The sequence below is a fragment of the Lipophrys pholis genome (genome assembly GCF_963383615.2).
Source record: "Lipophrys pholis genome assembly, chromosome: 5".
In the NCBI taxonomy this organism is placed as follows: domain Eukaryota; kingdom Metazoa; phylum Chordata; class Actinopteri; order Blenniiformes; family Blenniidae; genus Lipophrys; species Lipophrys pholis.
This window is the reverse complement of record NC_137628.1, coordinates 29,752,029-29,773,669: the sequence shown is the minus strand read 5'-3', so window position 1 is coordinate 29,773,669 and position 21,641 is coordinate 29,752,029. Positions and strand designations below refer to the sequence as shown.

The 21,641-nt window shown below is 47.2% G+C and overlaps 2 protein-coding genes across 5 annotated transcripts in view; both read right to left on the bottom strand.

The window, feature by feature from the left end:
• Positions 1 to 38: 38 nt before the first annotated feature.
• Positions 39 to 10,993, bottom strand: slx4 (SLX4 structure-specific endonuclease subunit homolog). Its single transcript, XM_080464573.1, has 14 exons — positions 10,289 to 10,993; positions 9,195 to 9,402; positions 7,979 to 8,030; positions 7,758 to 7,945; positions 7,258 to 7,463; positions 6,860 to 7,155; positions 6,539 to 6,752; positions 5,309 to 5,502; positions 5,073 to 5,219; positions 4,799 to 4,968; positions 2,295 to 4,402; positions 1,726 to 1,825; positions 1,263 to 1,538; positions 39 to 515 (listed from the first exon to the last, which is right to left on the bottom strand). Exons 1-14 carry the CDS (start codon positions 10,710 to 10,712, stop codon positions 155 to 157), a joined length of 4,944 nt encoding a protein of 1,647 aa, XP_080320699.1. The 5' UTR covers positions 10,713 to 10,993; the 3' UTR covers positions 39 to 154.
• A 1,149-nt stretch (positions 10,994 to 12,142) lies between these two features.
• crebbpa (CREB binding lysine acetyltransferase a) overlaps positions 12,143 to 21,641 on the bottom strand; it is a 49,520-nt gene continuing 40,021 nt past the window's right edge. For all 4 annotated transcript variants that reach the window (XM_080464143.1, XM_080464142.1, XM_080464145.1 and 1 more), the window contains 12 exons: positions 20,805 to 20,885; positions 20,508 to 20,564; positions 19,905 to 19,982; positions 19,752 to 19,819; positions 19,275 to 19,425; positions 18,577 to 18,723; positions 18,207 to 18,320; positions 17,941 to 18,106; positions 17,609 to 17,776; positions 16,899 to 17,060; positions 16,433 to 16,714; positions 12,143 to 15,717 (listed from right to left, as the gene is read on the bottom strand). In XM_080464143.1, the coding sequence (XP_080320269.1) occupies positions 13,459 to 15,717; positions 16,433 to 16,714; positions 16,899 to 17,060; positions 17,609 to 17,776; positions 17,941 to 18,106; positions 18,207 to 18,320; positions 18,577 to 18,723; positions 19,275 to 19,425; positions 19,752 to 19,819; positions 19,905 to 19,982; positions 20,508 to 20,564; positions 20,805 to 20,885 (3,733 nt within the window). In that variant the 3' untranslated portion in view covers positions 12,143 to 13,458. The remainder of the gene's footprint in view (positions 15,718 to 16,432; positions 16,715 to 16,898; positions 17,061 to 17,608; positions 17,777 to 17,940; positions 18,107 to 18,206; positions 18,321 to 18,576; positions 18,724 to 19,274; positions 19,426 to 19,751; positions 19,820 to 19,904; positions 19,983 to 20,507; positions 20,565 to 20,804; positions 20,886 to 21,641) is intronic.

The following is a 21,641-nucleotide window of genomic DNA, read 5'->3' as shown; positions in this document are numbered from 1 at the left end:
GACACGCCTTGAGGTTTTAATTGAGCCTGTTGTCCCCACGCGGCAGGACGTCTTTTATTTTTAACAAGCAGTTTGGCCAGAAAACATCATTTTGGAAACAAGAAGTTTTTAAAAAAAGAGCATAATTTAAATAGTTGCAGTTCCAATATAAATACTAAATCAAGGCTGAACCGCCTCTCTTCCTCCTCACGCCTCCTCTTCCAGCGGCCCTGGCGCTCTTGCCGCCCCGCCGCCGTTGCCGCCCCGCCGCCGTGGTGAAGGTGATGCACTGGGAGTCCAGGTAGTCGATGAGCTTGGCGGCGCCGAGGCGGATCCCCGCCGCCTTGAGCTGCTGCTGCAGCTGCGACAGGACCAGCGGCTCGTAGTGCAGGATGCGGCGGTACAGCTCGGCATCTGACAGGATGAAGGAGCGGACCGCCAGCAGGCGCTCCTGGAGGCGGGACGCCACCTGGGAGGATGAGACGCCGTCGCTGTCCGAGTCGCCCTCGGAGGAAACGCACAACTCTGGGTTGGACCTGAGGAGGAACCGAGTGGCGATACAGTAACTCGTCTGGGAGAAAACTTGATTCCATTCAGCAGAGTACGACTGGGACGTCTGTCCACCAGAGACATTCATACTGCCAACATCAGACGACTCGTCCACAAAACTGCAACCATGGACAAACCGTCCACGACTGTTTCTTTCAGCGTAATTGAGTTGAAGGATTTCAAAGTACATTTGACACATTTAGAAGGATTATTAAGTATATTTGACACAAAAACATGCCCGTGTATTAAGATTCACAACATCTTGTATTTTTAGCGTCTTTTGATATAGCAAACAGCTTTATGAGTCTAATGGTCTTCTGAAGTAAAGAAATAGGATCAATGTTTGTTTTATAATTATTTCCACACCATAACTCAGATATGGAAGAATGAGGGAGTTATAGAATTAGTTGTGTGAATTTTGATTTGATTTTGACTTCAGGATATTTATATGCGAGTTTTTCATCTAAAGTAATTTCTAAAAATGTATTTACCTTCAATTTGTTTACTATTAAGAAAATGGTAAACAAAGAGAAACAGCCGTATGATACTATATACTAAATATGGACATATACTCGATATATGAATATTTAAAGTATCAATTAGGAATAACAATATCTAAAAGTACATTGTACAGGATTTATTTTGTCAAAAATATTCTGAAACCTCCTCCGTAGACGAGTCGTCCTACAATCGAGGAAACCGAGCTCGCAGTGTGTGATCACGTGACGCCGTACCGTTCAGACTCCTCGCTGGCAGCAGTCGAAGACGCGTTGGATTCCTGAGAAGCAGACAGCGGCTCTTCCTCTCCATCCTCCCCCTCCTCTTCCTCCTCTCTGTGGTGTTTCAGAGGGGGCGGGGCCTGAGGCGCTCGGAACTCCCCCGGGCTGCAGGGGCGGGGCTTCATCTGAGCCTCGTCCTCGGAGTCGGAGCTGGTCAGCTGGTGGGTGTACTGGTGGATCTCCTTCAGCTTCAGGACCATCTGACGCTTGGGCAGTGGCCGGACGCCGAACCTGTCAGAGAAAGGTCACAGACTCACGACGGGAAGGAACCCGAACGACGTCCCGACAGCCTGGTTTAACAGCGACGCCACGGCGGGGTGACTGGACAAGTTTCTCACTTCATCATTTAATCAGGAGAAATAAAACACACTTGGCTGTCAGTTAACCTCCTGAGGAAATGCAGAGTGAAGCGACGGACCTGTTGAGTTTGTTCTTGAGCTCCGGCGTGTCCATGTCAGAGTAGTGAGGCAGGGGCGTGATGGGGGCCAGCGAGGGGCGTGGCTTACTGCGTGAGGAAGCTGTAGACAAAAAAACAAAACCGTATTTAAAGCTGTGCTGTCATCAACTTGGCAAAAATTGCAATATTCAATCTCGCGGAAAAACCCTCACATAGAATACAAACAATATGAAGAAAGGCCTTCAAGACGGGCCGGGACTCAAACCGGGGACTTTTCTCTGCCGTGAGAACGCCAACCATTAAACCTCGTCGTATTTAGTCTCCTGTGTTCTGTTTGTCAATACTCTTTCATTTTCCTTCCCCCAAAACTAAAATTCAACCAAATTCTTGTTTTATTCTGCTACTCAGGGTTTTAAAGGTTTTTACTTTAAAAAAATAAAATATAAAGCCTTGTATTCATCGTTTGTCCGGTGTCTGATTCAGAAGTTATTGGATCATTTCCATCCAACAAAACAAAAAGATTCCTGTGAATTTTCTGAGAGTTTTAGCAAAGTACACAGAACTACATTGTGTCCTGTAGAAATACTCACTTGGTGTTTTCAGCTGGGCAGAAGGATTCACCCTCTGAGACAAAGGAAGCAGCTCCTCTTCCTCCTCCTCCTCCTCCTCCTCCCAGCTGTCCCATATTTTGGAGTCCAGCAGGTCTTTGTCAAACTTGGCCGGGGTCGTTGTGGTGGGATCCGGGGGTGAAGGTCTGGACGAGGGGCCTGGTTTTGGTGCTGGACTGCTGGATGATTGTAATCTGGTAACTTTCGGTGGAGGATGTGTGGCCATGCCGCCATGGCTTTTCACTACCTGGACGGTGTGACTGGATGGAGCAGGATGGGAGGAGGAGGACGAGGAGGAGGAGGAAGGTCCGCTGGCCTCCAGTCTCAGGCTGAAGCAGCCTGGAGGCTGGTCAGCGCCGGCGTCCAGACCCCAGGAGTCATTGAAAGCTAAAGGCGGTTCGTCCAGGGCCGTGAAGCTCAGCTGGAAACTGGATTCTGCCTCTTCGGCTTCTCTCGTCTCACCATTTGTCTCCCCATCACCTGCGTCTGGGTCTCCAGGTCCTCTCACTCTTCCTGCCACAACTTGCTTCTCTGTCTCCTCGCCGCCATCGCCACGTCTGGCCTCCGCAGCCCGCCGCTTTGATTCCTGTTTTTGAAGTCGACTGGAGGAGGAAGGGGACAGATGGACGCTGTGCGACGTCGGCGTCTCACTTCTTACCCCTCCTGCCTCACCGGAGTCGCTGTGAAGGGGGGAGGCAGGGAGGAGGGCGGGGGGCCTCCAGTGCTCTGTGTGCAGGGGGGTGCTGCTGTGGGGGGGGGCCTGCAGGTGGAGAGGGGTGTTCTGTCTAAAGGAAGCAGAATTAGTTAAACTTGAGAGGTGTGATCGCTTCGCTTGGGGTGGGGCAAACCTCTCTGCATCCTTCCTCGACTCACGGCTGCAGTTTTTTCTGAGGGAGGCGGCGTTCAGGCCCGAGGTGTGAAGCGGTGAAGCGGGAGAAGAGAAAACACAGGATGGAGGAGGAGATGTTTCCACGGGGAAGAGCTTCGTCCTGCACATGCTGCTCCTGGTCTGGGTGGAACTGGAGGCGGTGCTTCTGTCGGGCTGCAGCGGCGTGGAAGGGATCAGCCAGGACACCTCGGGGGAGCAGTCCAGAGGGTCGCCGGGACACCAGCTCCCTCTACTGGGCTCTTTATTCCCCACAGCAGGGGGAGTCTGCCTGCATGCGATCTCTGTGTAGCTCTGCGGGTTGTGGGGGATACGGGGGGAGGGCGGAGAAGGACTAAGAACAGCAAGGTCCACCTCCATGTCCTCGCTGGAGTCGGATAAAACGATGAGCTCCGGTTGAGACGGTTGTTTAGGACACCGGGGAGACGGAGGAACACAAATACTGCGTGGACCTGGACTTTCTGGTTTGGTGGGTTCATCCAGCTCAACATCCTCTTCTTCTCTCTCGTCTCCACAGCGGCTGGAGGCGTCCGGCTGGAGGGGCGACAGGCCGGCGACGGGCAGGTTGGAGGAACTGGGCGGAGGACTGAAAGAAAGGTTGTCCACCGAGGACTGGAGAACAGTTCCGCAGGAGAGTTCAGGTGAGGGTTTGTTGGGAGACTGTTTGGGTTGAGAAGGTTGAGTCTTCGATGTTCCAGAGTCGCCCTCCTCGTAGACGCCCCAAGCCTCTGAAAAGAGCCGGTTGTAGCTGCGAGCCAGACTCGAGTCAGGCTGCAGTTTTTCATCACTAAATCCTCTTTTTGGCTCTGAGAATTTAGATTCTCCACCATCATGCAGCCTCTCCTCCATGTCCTCCTCCTCCTCCTCACTGTCCTCCTCCCCCTCCTTTCTTCTCTGCGTGGCAGCAAACTCGTAGATCTCCTCCAGCTCTTTCTCATTCACCTGCTCCTCACTCGTCTCTCTATCGTCTGCTGCTTCCTCGTCAGTCTGACGATCCTCCTCCACGCGTCTCCCTTCACTTCTTCCTCCGTCAGAATCTGTTCCCTCGTCTTCTTCCTCCCCTTCAACCCACATGGAGCGGAGGAGCTCCATGAAGGCCTGGTCCGTTTGGTCGTTCTCCTGATTCACGTGACCCACCTCCTCCGGGGCGGAGGCCTCCTCCTGGTGGAGCTGACACAGCTGCTGCAGCTCCTGCAAGTCAAACCTTTAGAAGAAGAAGAGAGAGGATGGATTTCACTTGTATAGCTCTTTTCCAGCCTGTAAGCAGTTTCTTGATTATCTCTCTTTTGAATGGTGCCACATGTTGAAGGATCATTGGAAGAGCAGCAGAGCTGAACATGCTGCTGCTATTGATTATTGCGTTCAGCATCTGGACCCAGTGTTTGAAGTCGTGGAGGAAACTTTGCTGATCGCTGCTCATACAGAGTAACATCTTCCTCACTGGGGACCAAATCAATTGGTTTGACAAAGATATGAAAATAAGCCCAAGGCTGTTGGTAAAATCTGCTGTTTGTTTTCCCGAAGCAATGTGAAATTATCTATTAAACACAAATGAGCAGATTTTCCAGACCTCAACGACTGCCCGGGCTTTCAAACGAACCTGGACGCCAGCTCCAGCACATGAGGCTGCAGTGATGCTGAGACGGAGCAGCGGCCGGTGTAGAGGTACTGCAGCAGAGCGAGCACCGCCTGGTCCGGGACGTCGCTCATCAACACCCTCCGGGCTGGAAGCAGGCCTTCTTCCTGCACCCCAAATCCACTTTCATGAACCTGTGAGGGACAAGCGAAGACGAGCATGTTAGTAAAATAGAGGACATTCAGTAATTACACTACATTTACAGATCAATTTGAAATAGTCATATTTTCTCTTTTACCATTTCTGCCAGCAAGGGGCAGCGAGCGTACACCATGAAGGAGTGAGCAAAGAAGATGTCTCCACTGTCCACCTGGAGCTGCACATCACTGAGCTGAGGGTTGTTGACCATACTGCTCAGGTCTGACGCCAGCCTGGACAGCGACCCCTGCACAGGAAACCCCCGCAATGTGATCAGTGTGAACGCATTCAGCTCGGAGGGTCAACTTTTGATTGTGCTTTAAGGAGCCGTCTTACTGATCCGTGGCTCCGTCTGGTCGCTCTCTGCTGATCAGTCGCCCTCGATGCTCGGCGGTGAGCGTCCGAGTGTCTGAGCACGGTTTCTGGCTGGAAGCTGCCGGCACAGAGCTCGTCCTCCTTGTCCTCCTCTTCCTCCTGGACGAAGCCACTCAGACGAAGGTTTGTGGTCTGACCTGCGCCGACCAAATGACCTGCACAAACAGAAATGAGCCGAGCGAGTTGATTCAAACCTCAGGTCAGCAAATACTTAGGAATTCAAAATCTGCACTTTCCAAACTGTGGTCACTGTTTTTATCAGCCGACAAGGTAAAGTTACTTTCACTTTTGCAGGAAACATTCACATTTACAGTAAACAGTAATACATAGTGAAGAGACAAATAAACTTTTAGTTCAATGTATATTTTGAAAAAACAAAACAACAAAAAAAAAACCAACCAGCAGTGTAAGAATATTTACAAAATTTGAAAGACCTTTCTCTACATAGAATTGACTTTAAGTAACCGTCTAAAGGAATTCTAGATTATTTGTTTAGAGTTTGTTTTCTACCTTTCATTTGGAATAGGACAAATGTCAGCTCTTGTTCTTCAATTGCATATAGTTTAAAAGGTTCCGGTGTAGGGGGCATTTGCAGAGTGAATAACCAATTCTGTGAGTTGATAAAATGACAAATAAGCCTCAATAGCGTGTGCAAGATAAATGAGGACGTTCTGATTCTGTAGATGAGACCTTAAAGGCTGTAAGCATTACTTATTGACGATATTATAGTTGGGTCTGTCATGACAGAGAATGAAAAGAATTATTACTAAACTATTACCGACCTACACAACAAGGTTAGAAAAGGTTCATTTCTCTTTATAGACTGTTTTTAAAGAAACTTTAGATAAAAACAATACATGAAAACCAAGTTGTTTAATTCCTGCAATGCATGTAAAGGCATGGGATTACTCCCAGTTACTCCCAGTTACTAGAACTGAACTGGCTCATTAAAAAAGAATAAAGGAACTAGAATATGGTGTAAAGTGAAACATCATCAACCAAGATCAACCACAAATGTTCCACGTTTGCCTCCTGCGCCTGCAGGTGTGTATGATGTCTGTTATAGAAGCAGGTACTGAGACTGATAGATTTATACGATTACTCTTCAAATTGATTCACTCAAAACAAGACAGAACAACCATCGTGTGTGAAGTTCTTCTGGTGAGTCAGATGTTTCTCTGTCTGTTTTACCTTTTCCGTCATATGGACACTGTGTGAGCGTCATGCCGTCTTCAGCCAGCTCCATCAGGTCCTGCAGAGCCTGGCTGCCCACCAGGAGCTGTCCCGCCCCTGGAGTGGGCGGTGCCGTAGGCGGGGCTGCAGAGGGGGGCAGCTGGATGGAGGAAGGACTTTCCTCCCATGCACGCTGGACAGATGACTCGGGCTTGTCAAGTCTCGCATTGATCTATAAAAATTTGAAAAACACTGAAATTATTTATCAGGAACTGAAAACTTGCAATTTTAAAAAAAAAAAAAATTTAAACACAAAACAAATGGTGGTCTCTTTCTCACCACGGCTGATCCGGAGCCTGTGAAGAACGCCCTGAGCTCCGCTGAGTAGTATTCAGACGGGCCACTGGAGGCTCCGTCCTGCAGGGAGCTTTTCCTCCAGAGGGGGGCAGCACCCTCCCGTCCAGGCAGAGTGCTGGGGCAGCGGGTGGGGGTAGGGGGGGAGGGGACCCGGCTGCGCAGGAGGAGGGTGGAGACGCGCTCCTGCAGCCTGGTCAGGGCGGCCTCGGCGTCCTGGACGAGGAGCAGAGGGGGGGGACGAGGGACGCCGCCTCTCTTCCTCTTTCCACGCCCCCTACCTGCAGAGAAACACTTCCTCCGATTAGAATCATTTCTTAGTCAATTCAAGCACTGATCTGAATTGTTCCCATCTTTCATTTGGCTTGATAAACTCTTCATACCTGCTTCCTGTTGCCACTTCAGCGCTGGAAGTCGCTCTGCCTCCTGCCCCCGCCGCCGCTCCCTCTCCTGCTCCTGCAGGGAGGAGGACAAAGCCAGAGCCACCAGGGTCTCCTCATCCAGGGGTTGGGGCTTCGTCCTGGGCTTCTTCTTCACGGGGAGACCCGGTTTGGGTGGGCCTTTTCTTTTACTGCCTGAAGTCTGAGTGCTGAAGACAATCACACACACACACACATGCTCATCTTCTGTTCTTAATTACTTTTTACCACTTTTAGGACGACTGGGTTCCTGCTGAGGGGGTAGACTCGTTCAACAGAACAGAGGCTGAGGATGAGGACAATTTCACAGTAGCAGCTGATGTGGGACAGTTTGGTGACAAAAGGAGAGAAACAAGAGATGATTTGATGTTGAATGTAGGAGAGATGTAGAGAGGAAGACAAGGAGCTGCCAGAAAAACAGAGAAGACGAAGGCCAGTGAGGGAGAACGTCCCGGTTCACTCACTGTGTGTTTGCAGAGGAAACGGTGCTCTGGCCTTCCTCGGCCTGCCTCTGCAGAGCCTGAAGGAGTACGGCCGGGGAGACGCCCATTTCTGAGGAGCAGCGCTTCAGGTGAACAGACCGGCTCTTCTGGGACTTGAACTTCTTTCCACAGATGGGACAGTCCGGGACGCTTGGAGCTGGAGCTGGAGCTGGAGCTGGAGCTGGAGCTGGAGCTGGAGCTGGAGCTGGAGCTGGAGCTGGAGCTGGAGCGCTGCCTTCACTTTCATCTAAACACCTGCAAAGATCAAATTTTTTCTCAAAAGTTTAATAAATGCAGCTTTGAGGGGAATTCACACATTTTAATCAATTCTGTTGTCTACTATTGAAAATATCACACACGGAACTTTCTAGAGCAGGGGTGGCCAGCCCGTGGCTCGTGAGCCGCATGGAGCTCCGAAAAGTTCCTCTGGAATGAAGTCATCAACACACAAGCCCGCCTCTTTCCCACCGCTGTAAGGGAGGCAAGATGCTACCAGCTCATTTTGTCTTTGCAGCAGCAAAATCAACTTTGTTCTCTATGAGCAGCTGTGACCAGAGTGCAGGGACCGTCTGCAAATGACAAATCGCTGCAACAATGAAGACAGAAACCACAGAAATACCTGATAACGTGACTGTTATTCAGTGTGTCACCAGAATCACTGCAGCTTCACTTGATCACACTATAACACTTGGTCTGACAGTGAGATGTGGTTTGGAGTGTCTGTCTTCACTCTTGTGGTTTTACAGTTTGCAGACGGTCCCTGAACATTAGCCAGTCTGAGGGTGAAATTATTCCTGTTAATGTTGTAAATCCACACCTTGTGACTGCTGTCTAACTTTTGTAATGCCATATGGAGATGGATCATACATTCTGTAGGGATTTCATTTTGAGATATTTCGTCTTTGTGAGAGAGGGAGTTTATTTGGAAACCCAATTTGTATGGAGTGGCTTTTTGTAGTTCCAACGTCGTTCTAGTGGCTCCTGGTCTCTGACTGGCTGGCCGCCCCTGCGATAGAGGATTGTTGAAATGTGCCTTTGTTCCTCACAGCTAAAGACAAATTCACTTCTGTGTGTTCTCATTAATGTGTGCATCTATGAAAATATTTTCTCAATATGAAATAACAGCTTGACTTTATCTATTCAGTGTTTCAAAGGTAAAACCAAAAACGTATTTAACTTAAGATATTGGAAGATTTTAAGGAGAGCATTTTGACATTAGAAACAAACTTATTCTTACTTCAGAAATAATTTGAGTCTCCATCTTCTGATTAATAATCTCAAAACTACAAAAAGATCTAATTATTTAGACTTTCGGCTCCAAAGTGTGCAATGAGTGACTGAGTTTCTCTACTTTTCCAATAAATCTTCAGCATCACCTCAGGTTGGAGCCTTAATTAATGTAAAAATAAAAGTTCAGACCTGTTGAGATGTTGTGTGCGTCCCTCAGGGGTCATATGTGATAAGTCTTTGTGACAGATCTGACAGAAGAACAGGCCTCTGTCCTCCAGGTCCACTATTTGAGCCCGTGCCGACTCTTTGTCGAGTTCCTGCTGCAACCGCAGCGCCACCGCCTCGTCGCCGTCCTCTGGAAGAGCTTCCTGGAGATCGGAGCTGAAGGGTGGAATATCTGCAAACGGGCGAGAAGAGACGTGGAACACAGGTTGAAATTAATTAAGCAGCGGTGTTACATCTTGACTGGTTGTTTCAGCTTGTAATTATACACCTATAGCTGAGGTGAGAATCATGCTGAAAAACACTCCATTCAATTTTCTCCACCAAATGACTGGTAGAACTTTAATTTCATTGGATTGTAGAAGACATCAGTGTCTTGTTCAAATCAATTAAATCTCTAAATATTATGATACTGCCCTGAGTTTAGTTGGAAAACTGACTTAAGTCAACATGGAAAATAGCCATCCAACCTGAAACTGAATGAAGACACAGAATGTACATACTACGTAGTTATCAATTAATACTTGGTCTGTACTTAAGTATGACTGCTTTATTAGTATACTTGGTACTTACATTTACATATATAGTTGAAAATAGAGATTTGGAATGACCTTTTTTACTTTAAAGCCATGAAACATTCCTATCAGACATGCAAACAATCCCTTGTTAAGTATTGTAACATGAGGATTGTAACTGAACATGTCAAAGATGTTGTGTGATGTAATTTAGAGTAAAAAGTTAGAACTTCCAAATACAACACGTTCTTTCTTTCAACTGTTTTCTGAGAAGTTGTGGTGCTTTGAGGCACTTGGAGATTTGTTTAGACAGGATCGAATCAATAAAACCTCAGGCCAAACTGTATACTGAATGACCCATTAGACCAACTATTCTACAAAGACATTAAACGTGTGGCTTTTCTAAATTGTGATAAGTGACATTCCTCACCGGACCTTCATGCTATGAAACATTGGAACAGAGAGAGAGGCTGCATCTTTTTCCAAACTCAAGGTTGAGGAAGAAGTTTACAATGGATCGGGGAGCAGACCACCGCATCCTCTCACCTGCTCTCTGGTGCTGAGAGGATGAAGAGGATGAAGAGGATGCAGAAGGTGCCGTTTCTTTGTGGTTTCTTGTTGGCTGGTTGGGGTCTTTGTGCATCTTCTGTGGACTGTCTCTCCTGAACTGCTGCATCCTGTCAAGGACTTTGTCTGCCGCCCTTTGACCTCCAGAAACAGCCCACGACGAAGCAGCATCTCCAGCTTCAGGTCCAGAGAGCTCGAGTTGCTCTCGTCTGCTGGCAGCAGGCTGAGAAGCAGGTCCCTGGTTTCTCCGTTTCCTCCTCCTGCTGCTGTCGTCTCCTCCCCGGGCCTGACTGGAGCCCTGAGGCTCGGCTCTTCTCTGCTGTCCGGAATCATCTGGTTTCTTACGGACTCGTTTCAGCAGCTTGGTGCAGAGATCTACAAAGTCCAGTTCCGAGTCGTCCATGATGCAGAAGCGCTAGTCGCTCTCATGAAACAAACATTAGTAGACTGAGTGACTATAAACCCGCCCCGGCATGCCTCAACCTGCACGGACAGATCAGACTCATTGACAGGACATCCTGGGATACGAAAACGAAATATAAACTGGTCACATCAGTCGCAGTTGAACTGTTAAAAATAGAAAAAATAGAGGCTCGTCTGAAGGCAGCAAGCTCGCTGGTCATGCTAACACTGTATTCTTACCCTGGTTCCGTAAATCAGCAGCTCAACCTCCCACCTCATCGCTTCAGCGGTCCGATACAGATATATTTACACTGTATTAAAATCAGAGAACGTAATGTTTAATACATTTATCTAAAAATGGCAGAAAACTAGGGTTTGTTGACATTTTGAAACGATTAGCGGAACCGCTTCATTCAGAACTTCCGGTCATGTGTCATAAAATAACCAACGAATGGAGACGACTGGGGTCACGAGACATGTGCGTCGCAGTGGCTAAAAAATGACCTTTTTTTTTTAAGAAAACGCATTCTAAGTATTTTTTTTTTTAAATTATGTGGCTGAATATAGAGCTAAATCAATGAATGAAGACAGATTATTAAAATCGTGTGCAGAAATAACAGAACCAACGTCTTGCATGCAGTTGGCATGTGGATGCGCTCAACTTCCTGTCAGAATCTTAAGACACAAATATTGGATAACAGATTCATTTGGAGCTTGGCAGTATCTCAGTGATGGACTGATCGATCACTCTGGCATAGCTTTCCTATCGCATCAATATCGCAAGCATTTTCGGCTCCAGCAGTTCAGAACCGCAGGATGTATTCGATAAGTCTTCAAGATTAAAAAAGTATAGGTTTCACATTAAGAAGATGTTGCAGTCTATATTGTTTTTCATAATCACATAGTAAAAAGAACAGTTAAAAATATCTAATTACTGCAGGGTTAAAATGTTGTCGCTGTACTGGACTCGTACATAACCAATTAAACCACACTTTAATGACACTGTCCAAGCACATCAACGATCCTGGACCGCAGTTATGAAGATGCTCTGATCTAGTCTCGATTCAACCTCTCCGTTGTCAAACTCACTTGATATTTTACAATTTGCTCGGCTTTTCCTTTCCTGCTTTGAAGACAAAACGTTAACTCCCTGCCTGATATATCCTATCCACTGACAAGTTTTATCAGTGTCGAAAGATAAGACCGTTCACAAAACCTGAAAGATAGTTTTACCCATTTCTGTATATACTTTTTTTGCTGCTTTTGTTTAAAGCACAAGAAGTTTTTTCTCCAAGAACTGTAATTGTGGGACGTAAACCAAAAGTTAAAACTGCAACGCGTCTCGAACCATCAGTCTTTCAGTGCCCGTTTATATGCTGAGGAAGACAAAGCTTGACCAAAAGAAAACACACCGACAGGAGGAGTGATGCCTCAGGATTTAGTCAACAGAGTACTGGAGTTCTTCTGTTGCACACAGTTTATTTAACAATATGGTATATAAGTAAGAAATGAGTCTTTAACCAGTTTATACAGTGATTTCATTCTCTCTTCCTTATATTTATAGTATTTTGCTTAACTGGATTTACAATAGGAGAAAAGGCAAATCCCCCCCCAATTCAAGTTTCTGTGAGAGAGGAATGAGGGTTGATGACGTTTAGTTTTCCTCAAGGTGAACCTCAAATGTGCCCTTCGTCCCTAGATAGCAACGGATTTAGTGTAAAACTTAGAGGATTGGGCCTCATTGGGATGTTGACGACCAACAACCGGTGATCATTCCACCTCAGCTTAGGGGGCTGGTCTCTTTCTCACACTCTCTTTACAACTTTACAACATTTGTATGACAAAAAAGTATGACAAACTCTTTTTAATGTCAAAGCAACAAATTTCTACACCCGCACGACAGATTCTCCTGAACTCAAGGCTACTGAAAAGTCAGCTGCAGTCCGTGTCGGTGAAATAGGTGAAACCATTTGAAGCTCTTAGTGATTGTGAGGGTTTGTGTCAGTGTCTTCGTGAGCGCCTGCAAACACACGCGGCTGCAGGCCATTTCCTAATTTAACGCAACTGAGATCTGATCTTCATACACAAACAGAAAAGAAGGGAGCGACCTCTGTCCCTGAACGCATCGTCTCGCAGTAATGGAACAACACTAGATTACAATTGCCAGGAATGACAGCTCGAGAACAAAACGAAAACCTGGCCTGATTCCCAGACAAAATATTTTACAGTTTCAACAAAAAAAAAAAATTCTTTTAAGTTCATTTTCAAAGGTACAAAATAAAAAGATATGAATAATATAATGCAATTGTACATTTTCTTTTTAAAAAAAAAAAAGAAAAAAGAAGAGAAAAATGAGAAAGGCGTGAAACCATACCAAAAACAAACCAAAAAAAAAAATAAATCGAGTACTGAACACATTTGGTCGCAACCAAAAAAATATATTCTTCAAATTTTTATTTAAGAAGCAACTTGCAAATCCCTCAATCCCGTAAGGAAGAAACAACCCACCGTGTGTGGTTTAGGAAACAATTATATTCCCTCCAAGTTGACTTTTTGTTTTTTTTCCTCTCAGCCAAATTTTCTTTTCGTCTTTTTGCAACAGTTGAAACTTTTTACATGTCAGTACAAAAAAACGTTCTCAACCTTAGAAAGAACAAACAAAGCCCTCTGATGGGATAAAGTGAGGAGCAGGAGGAGGAAGGGTCCCTGGGAGTGAATATGTGTTCTTTTAGTTCCCAGCAAAAATGCTACAATCCCTCCACAAACTTCTCCAGCGTGTCCCCCGTAGCGTCTCCCACCATCCCCAAGTCACTGCTCAGCCCTCCTCTATTGGGCGTGTTCAGCTGCGGCAGCATGGCGCTCTGCTCTGGCGTCCCCATGTGAACCTGCTCCAGGGCCTGCAGCGATCCTCCCAGGCCGGGGTGCGGGGACCCCGAGTGCGGCGGCGGGTGCTGCGGCGAGGGCTGCGGCTGGTTCTGGACCTGCGACGAGGGACTGGAATGTGGCGGCTGCTGTTGTGAGGGCGGACAGGGCGACTGGACTGGCGCAGGGGAGCGGACCTGGTTGCTCAGGGCGTTGACTAGTGCGGGCTGACCGGGCAGGTGGGCTCCGGCCTGGGGCTGGCCGGCCAGCAGGTGGGCCTGCGGGCTCATGGGGCTCGGCTGCGCTGGCGAGCCCAGCTGCTGCTTGAGAACAGCCTGCTGCTGGGGAAGCTGCTGCTGTTGCTGCTGCTGCTGCTGCTGAAGCAGCCGCTGGTGCAGCAAGTTCTGAGTGGAGTCCATCCCCATGCCCTGCTGGGCCATCTGGGCCATGGGGGGCAGCTGACCCATGGGTCCCCCAGCGGCTCCTCCACCTGCCTGCATGGCTATTTGCTGCTGCTGCATGCGGAGCTGGGAATATGTGGTTGCGGTGCCCTGCGCCTGAGCAGGGAACTGGCCAGGGTGGCCCTGAGGCATCGCTCCCTGCTGCTGCTGCTGTTGTTGTTGTTGTTGTTGCTGCTGCTGCTGCCGTAAGAGTTGCCGACGGTAGAGCTCCTGGATCTGGGGGTTGTTGTTGTGTGCTGCATTCATCAGCTGCCCCTGAGCCCCTAACTGAGCCAATCCCTGCACTGGAGGCTGTTGAGGCTGCTGAGGGGGCATCCCCGGCCTTTGAACTGCCCCTACAGGCATGGTCATGGGCGGTATGACCGGCTGCTGACCTGCCTGCTGCGGCTGGTTGGCGTGGTACTTCGCTGTTCGCTGTTTGATGAAAGCAGCCATTAGCTGCGGGTTTGATTTGAGGATGTTGAGGACCTGCTGCTGCTGCTGGGGCGAGCTCGGTGACTTGAGGGTGCGAAGGAGGTCCTGCAAGGCGTTGGGAGGTATAGCGCCGGGTCTCTGTGGGGTCTGCGGCCGGGCACCGGGCTGCTGTGGTATTAGCATTCTCTGGCCCTGCTGACCCGGCGCCATCATGGCTCGCTGCATGGGCATGGTCTGCTGCGGCGTTTGACCCGGGACAAGGCCTGCCTGTTGGTTGGGAGCTGCCTGCATGGGCCCCGCGGCACCGGGCCACTGTCCGGGAGCCATGCCAGGCTGCATGACCTGCGGTCCGCGAGGTCCTGGCACCATCTGCATGGGGGGCTGCATTGGACCCGTCATGCGTTGGGGGGACTGCTGAGGATTCATGGGCAAGCCGTTCATGTTGACTCGGTAGGTCTGCTGGTTCTGTTGGGCTTGTGCCATCAACTCGATGTGCCTTGCCATCTTGACCGCAGCAAGTGGAGGCTGCTGCTGGAGCTGCTGGGGCGGCTGGGGCTGCTGGGGCGGCTGGGGGAGGGGTGACTGCTGCTGGTGTAGAGGGGAAGCCTGGGGCCCAGGTTTGCCCTGGGACACAGGGGCTTGGGTCTGCCCCGTGCGGGGCGTGTTGGCAAACGAGGGGGACATGACGCCTGCAGAGTTCGGGGTCTGCGGCTGGTTGGGAAGTGGCTGCTGGGGGGTTTGAGGAGTGTTGGGCTGGGTGTGGGAGGTGGGAGTGTTGGGGGCGGCCGAGGCTGGCGGGGACGGTAGCGGCATTGTTCTGCCCTGCATGGTGGCCATTCTTCTCTTCATCAGCTGGGCCTGTTGGAGCCGATGCTGCAGCTGCTGCTGGCGGAGCTTGTGCTTGATGTTCAGGCAGAACGGGACCGGACACTTGTTCTCCTGACAGTGCTTAGCGTGGTAACAACACAGCGCGATGAGCTGCTTGCACACGGGACAGCCACCGTTGGTTTTGCGCTTGCAGCCCTTGGTGTGCTGCACCACCCGCTTCATCTTCTGGCAGGACGGTAACGAGCAGTTGGCATTGCGACACTGACAAGCGTGGACCAGGGACTGGATGCACCGTTGAATACTTAAACGTCGGCTCTCCTGCGGGCTCTTGGAGGCCTCTCCGCTCTGGCTGTTGTTGTCGTCGTCCAGGCCAAGACCCCACTTCACCATCTGGTGCTCGTGGCCCTTCGTGTTGTAGCAATTAATGCAAAGATCAAAGTCCTTAGAAGAAGAAGAAGAAGAAAAAAAAAAGAGAAATGTGAGTCCAACTAAAGCTAATAAATATATTCATCAAAAATCAAAGGAATGACCTCTTTGATCTGGTTCATTGACCCAGACTTGTGATTCCCCAGTGAACTGCTGGTCTGCTGGGCCTAAACTGACCCCCTGCCAGGTCTAATTGGGGATCTTTTTAATGTATTTTTAATCAGAATGGACAACAGACTAAATATCTGCTGCAGGGTAGATACCCCACGAGTGGCATCATCATCCATCAAGCACAGCTTGAATTAATCAATTAAAGATTTTAATGTTAACTGTGTGTTTACCTCAATCCTACAATTTATTCTTCTTTGAGCATAAAAATGCTTTGCATGAAACTAGCAACATGGGATGTATGACTGATAACAGACACAGTCCCTCAAACTAATCTTATGTGCACAGTCCATACACCATATTGCCAAAAGTATTTGCTCGCCTGCCTTCAAGTATATGAATTTGAGTGACCTCTCATTCTTAAAGCATAGGATTTAATATGATGTCGGTCCACCCTTTGCAGCTTTGTTCCTTCTAGGCAGGCTTTCCACAAGGTTTAGGAGTGTGTTTCTGGGAATTCTTGACCACTCCAATGACCACTACGAGTCAGCAGAGCTAATATTTACGACAATTGGAGCATTTCAACGCTGGACACAGCCATGAGCAACATGTTTAGACTCACCTCGCACACAGTGCAGTGCCAGCGCGTCTCCACGTGGTGCTTGCACTCGTTGCAGGTGTAGACGAAGCGGTCCTGTCCCTGGTTGTGCAGCTCAACCAGCATGCACATGGTGCTCCACTTGCACCTCCGCAGGGAGCTGAACTCCCAGTGTTTGTCCCTCGCCAGAGTCAGGAAGGCGTCGCGGCCGTCCATTAGGTCACAGGAGAGCATGGGGTCGGGGTCGGCAATGGGCGGCAGGGTGTTGACCATGGGCGCGGAGTGAAGGTGGATCACAAAGAACACCTTCAGCAGAGAAGTCCAAGTTTAGAGGAGAAAACATAAGATACTTTTCTTCTACTATGAGAGATTCATCAGGTCCTTGCATGACTAGCAGATTTAAAAACTCTTAACTTTTACACAACAGTTTAAATTGCAATGCGTTTTGTCAGCAGCATGTAACGTTTCACATTAACAGAAGCCATCTGACCTCTTTGTGCTTCTCCATGGTGGCGTATAACTTCTGGGACAGATCGTTGGCTACATTCGGCATCCCAGGCTTCTTCTTATTGGCTCGGCTCACGCTGCTCTTGTTTTTATTGGTCTTCTTGTTGTTCTTCTTCTTAGCATTTTTGCTGTCACCTGGTATACCCTGAAAAATACATGACATGATGTAATAAATGAAGCATTTATGGTCATTAATGCCATATATAACGACATACATCTATAAAGTGAGTCTCTTCTTCAGACTTCATTAGCATTCATCAACATTAACAATATGCCAGGTAGCATCAAACACTTTTCATGTCTACATTTGGTTCCTTTCACATTTTGTCCATGCCAGCAATGGCCAGTGTAGGTATCACATACATAATCGTAATTTAACAGGAGATGACTCCATATATTGAACACTTTGGCTGCAGATGGAGTTATTATAATCAGCTTTACTCAGTATATTTCTTGAAATTTTCAAAAGACAAGACAAATAAAATGATCTTGAAATGCAGTTCAGTAACCCCCCAGGGGTTTACCGGAATCTCAATCATATATGGTTAAGTTAGCATGAGTAGTATTGTTGAGTATATTTTCTATAGAAGCTTTTATTCATGCAGTGGATATCAAGGACTAAAACAACAAATCAAAAGGTTTTAGAGCCAGACCTCTTCTGGTCTTATATCAAACCATGACTCCATGTCCCACCTCTGGAGTTTCAGACGCTGCAGTGTTCTCCTCCTTCTTCCTCTCCTCCTCCTCCTGCTCCAGTTCCTTGATGCTCTCTTCAAGCACATTCGGCCAGAAGTCGCCTTCAAAGTACGGCAGCTCGTTGGCGCTGGTCAGACGATCCTCCGTCGCTTGTTTGAAGATGTCCTGAACGAAGCACGGACAAACATTCAAGCCAGAAATACTTGTGAGTTGAACTTTTCTTACTAAGAAAAAGTATTTCATTTGGAGGATTTTCAGGGTGGTTGATCCTTGCAATAATCAAACTTTCTTTTGCAATGCAATGACTTATTATAGTGTTTTCTGGTTACCTTGTAGTCATGCAGGATCCTTTCAGCAAAGGCCTTGTCCAGCATCTTCCTGTACCACTCCTGCAGTCTTTTAGGCTTTGGGATCTTCTGGTCGGGCGGATGGCAGTGGAAAATGTAGTCGTCTCCTTCACTGGGTGGACACGCCCAGATGTGGCCCTGGGCGTACCTGTGCAGGAGCACCAACAGACCGAAAGTCAAGCTGAGAGCTGCTGAATCAATTGGTGCAGTTTCAAGGTGTGAAGTAAAACAAATAAATAAAGCCTCACCCGAGTTTTTTGACATATTCAAGATAACCAATAAGGATCTCATGATACACTGCTGTTCTTAGAGTCCGGGGTCTGAAGAAGTGAATACTGTCAAGGTATGATATGTAGACCCGTCTGCAGAAGAACAGAGAGATGAAGGAAACTTACAAGAAGGCAACAACAGATTTGTGATTCCAATTAAAAACAATCAAAATCATTGAATCCAGATTTAATGTCTAGTAATCAACCAAATGCAGAACATTTTTCCTGATCTTGACTTATCCTGAAATATACCTCTGATAAAAACAAACAGGTTTTCACATGTGGATACAGTAAAACTATTCACACCGCGTTGAAGAAATGTGGTACATATGAGGGAAAATGTACCGACCTAGTGTTGGGGAATGGACACTCTGAGCCATACTCCTGAACGTGCATCCCAAAGAAGCAAACGTCCACGCCGTCTATTTCCTCAAATGCAAAAAGTGCTTTGGTTCTGTACGGAAACGTCTCGGGCATTTCACCCGTGTCCACAAACCTGAAAGAAAAAACACAAACTAAAAATGAAAACCCATCGACACCGTATCTCTATGGCTACTTTTTGATGTAGAGCTTCAGCGCACAATACGTTTAAAAATGCATTTCTTCCTTTTTATCGTGACTTGAAATCTCAAGTCATGAGCCGCTTGAGGACACTTTTAAAAGAGAAGATTCAAGTCAAGTAGTGGGCGAGTCAGTCAATTGCAAACATCTTGAGATCAACCTGAAGATAAGAGGCTGAATGAGGAGCTCCTCCCGGTGACTTTGATCTTCGAAGAGGAAACAATGGACGACACACGAGGCTATCGGGGAGAGTGCACACTCCAGCTTGTAAACTGTGCAGCAGCCTCCACATTTACTTTGAGTGGGTATAAAACAGATGGTAAAAACCAAGCTGGTGCAAAACATAAACTCCAGTAGGATTAAGGGAGGCAAGGCTTGCTATTATACCTCAAGTGAAAATATTTGGAGGTTATTCTTTAATAGAACACTAAAGAAAATTGCCACCTCCCCCTCCTTTGCTCTCCGTGCCGTCAGTGATGCTCTTACCTGGCTTTCATGCCTGGTTTCACCTCCACTGTTTTGTCAGAGCTCGCCACCACTCGCACAAACACTTCCCCAGCCTCCGGGTGGTTTTGTCTCTTCAAGTATTTATTCACACGGTCCTCTATGTACATTCCCAATCGTGTCGACTGCAACCCTGCAGTGAAGAAGTGCAGAAATATTTTCTTTTAAAACCTGTGGATTTAGTCACCTTCTCAGTTTTCTTGGACCCAAAGCATCTTAGAAAGGCAATTTGTAAAATGGTAACACTTTGAACTGCTGGTGTCGCATATCAAATAGGTCAAGTTGGTCTCCAAGTGTCAGAAAGCAGACACCAAGACCAAGGCTGCAACAGCATGAATGAGTACGGAAACAACGTATAACACCTATGTTTAGTTCAAGGTGATCAGCCAAAAGCTTTGGACCAAAACAATAAATCAAACTAAAGCTTAGAGACTCAAAAACACAAACAGGAATACTAACTTTTTGCAGAGAACTTGTTTTCCTTCCGTGATTTTCCGCTCTTCTTCAAACAGTTGTCACAGATAAATCTACACAGGGATGGATAAAAGTCAGACTTATTCCAATCAATCAACACAAATTAAGTACTATAAATATAATAAATGCTCATCTCACCCAGAAGGCCAAATGACCTCGTAGTGTAAGACGCATATTTGGTGCATCTTCCGTCCACAATCTTTACATTCAACAAACCTGAAGAAAATCAAACACACAGTTTCTCAGAAATGCATGCAGATGACCTGAACCCGCAGACTGTTTCAAAATATTGGACTTAATGTTCCCAGAGGACACCATTTGTATGAGTTCTGATACCTTAGCTGCTCAGGCAGCAAGAAACAAACATCTTGGTTCAAGTTAATATTCCTCCAGTAGTTACGCACTTGCAAACGGGTTAATACAAGAGCGCCTTTGAAGGAGGGTGAGGATACAAACTGACCTATTTTTTTTCTTGTGACGGGACATAAATGCAACAAACAGTATTCCTGCTGATCAGAGCAGGTAGGGTTTGTGTGCACATGTATAACACGGCTGTGTTCAGCAGGTGGTGCTGCTGAATTACCCAAAAACCTCAGTGACATTATGGAGAGCTGTGCGTCAAAAATAGTAGCCACACAAAAAACTAAAACGTGATCAGTACCACTTAAGAAGGAAGTTTAACAATTATTGTTTACAAGTGGAACTAAATCCAGGAATTGGAGGGTTTCTGTGTCTGCTTACGGTTCAGGGTCGAGTACATCGTTCTTCTTCCGTTCAAACTGGTCTTTTGATATCATCCTGAAAGGAAAAACAAAATATGTAAGAAAAACTCCTAAAATATTTGTGTTCATGTTTCCGGATTGAATTCTAATAGTAGACATTCGACATGTGATCTTGGTTATTGTATATATACGACACGACTTGGCAGAAACAAAATGTTATCGAAAAACAAACGGTGGAGAGATCTTCTTCATTTTTAAGCTTCCCTGACTTCAGATTACTTTCATTTACCAGCAGGTTTTTCACTGGTTTACTTACGTCTGTGGCTGTGCAGGATCGTCTCCTAACGTTACACTTTCCCCCTGGATCTCATTAAAGCATTTTTCACAGAAATGATACCTGGAAGGAAACGTTCAACATTACAAATGTAGCTTTAAAAAAAAAAGGTAGCGGTGTTATTTTCCTAGTGTCAGAACGCAATACTAAATGTTCAGCTCCTGGTACGTCCGTATCCAAAGCAATTCTGCACAAAAGAACACTTTATACTTCATGTTTTATAAAAGAGAATGAGGAATCCCGGTGCGCCCATTGAGAGTGTAAATGGACTGCGCTGCAGGAGCCTCGTGCTGACTGTCAGGCTGCTGCGCCGCTGCGCCGCTGCGCCGCTGCTCCGCTCTCTAAACTGCTCGGTCCAAGTGTGATGGAAGAAAAGAAATAATAAAAAATGACCTGCAGTACCTTGATTTATACAGAAGGAGGTGCAAAGGAGCACAGAATAAGCTATTTTGTAGGAGTTTCAAGTGAAGAAAAGGCAATGATGAGCAAGACCATGTGTGGCCTTTACCCAAGCTTCATACTTTCATCCATCCTGCAAGAGCACGAGCAGCAGCCCTAAATTTACCCAGGCCCTTGATAAAAGCGGAGCAAAAAATAATCAAAACATAAAACCCCCCTTTTCAGTGCAACGGCCTTTTGGGTTCGGGGTCTGTTTCTCTTGATGTGTTGCGCTGCAACCTGGCAGATGTTAATAAATGTTGCGAACAAAACCATTCTGTAGCCTCATGCTGTGCCAAGACTGGGAGGCAGAATCAGTGAAGCTGTAAGCTGTCAGGATGACAGTACTGCCTGGATCATAGCAGTCCCTCCTGAGCTACA

Coding starts and splice junctions, on each gene's coding strand:
- slx4 (XM_080464573.1), bottom strand. CDS start 10,712: ATGGACGACTCGGAACTGGACTTTGTAGATCTCTGCACCAAGCTGCTG. Junction 8,031..9,194: donor CGCACACAACATCTCAACAG/GTCTGAACTTTT, acceptor TGATCTTTGCAG/GTGTTTAGATGAAAGTGAAG. Junction 7,946..7,978: donor CTCCAGCTCCAGCTCCAGCT/CCAGCTCCAGCT, acceptor GCTCCAGCTCCA/GCTCCAGCTCCAGCTCCAAG.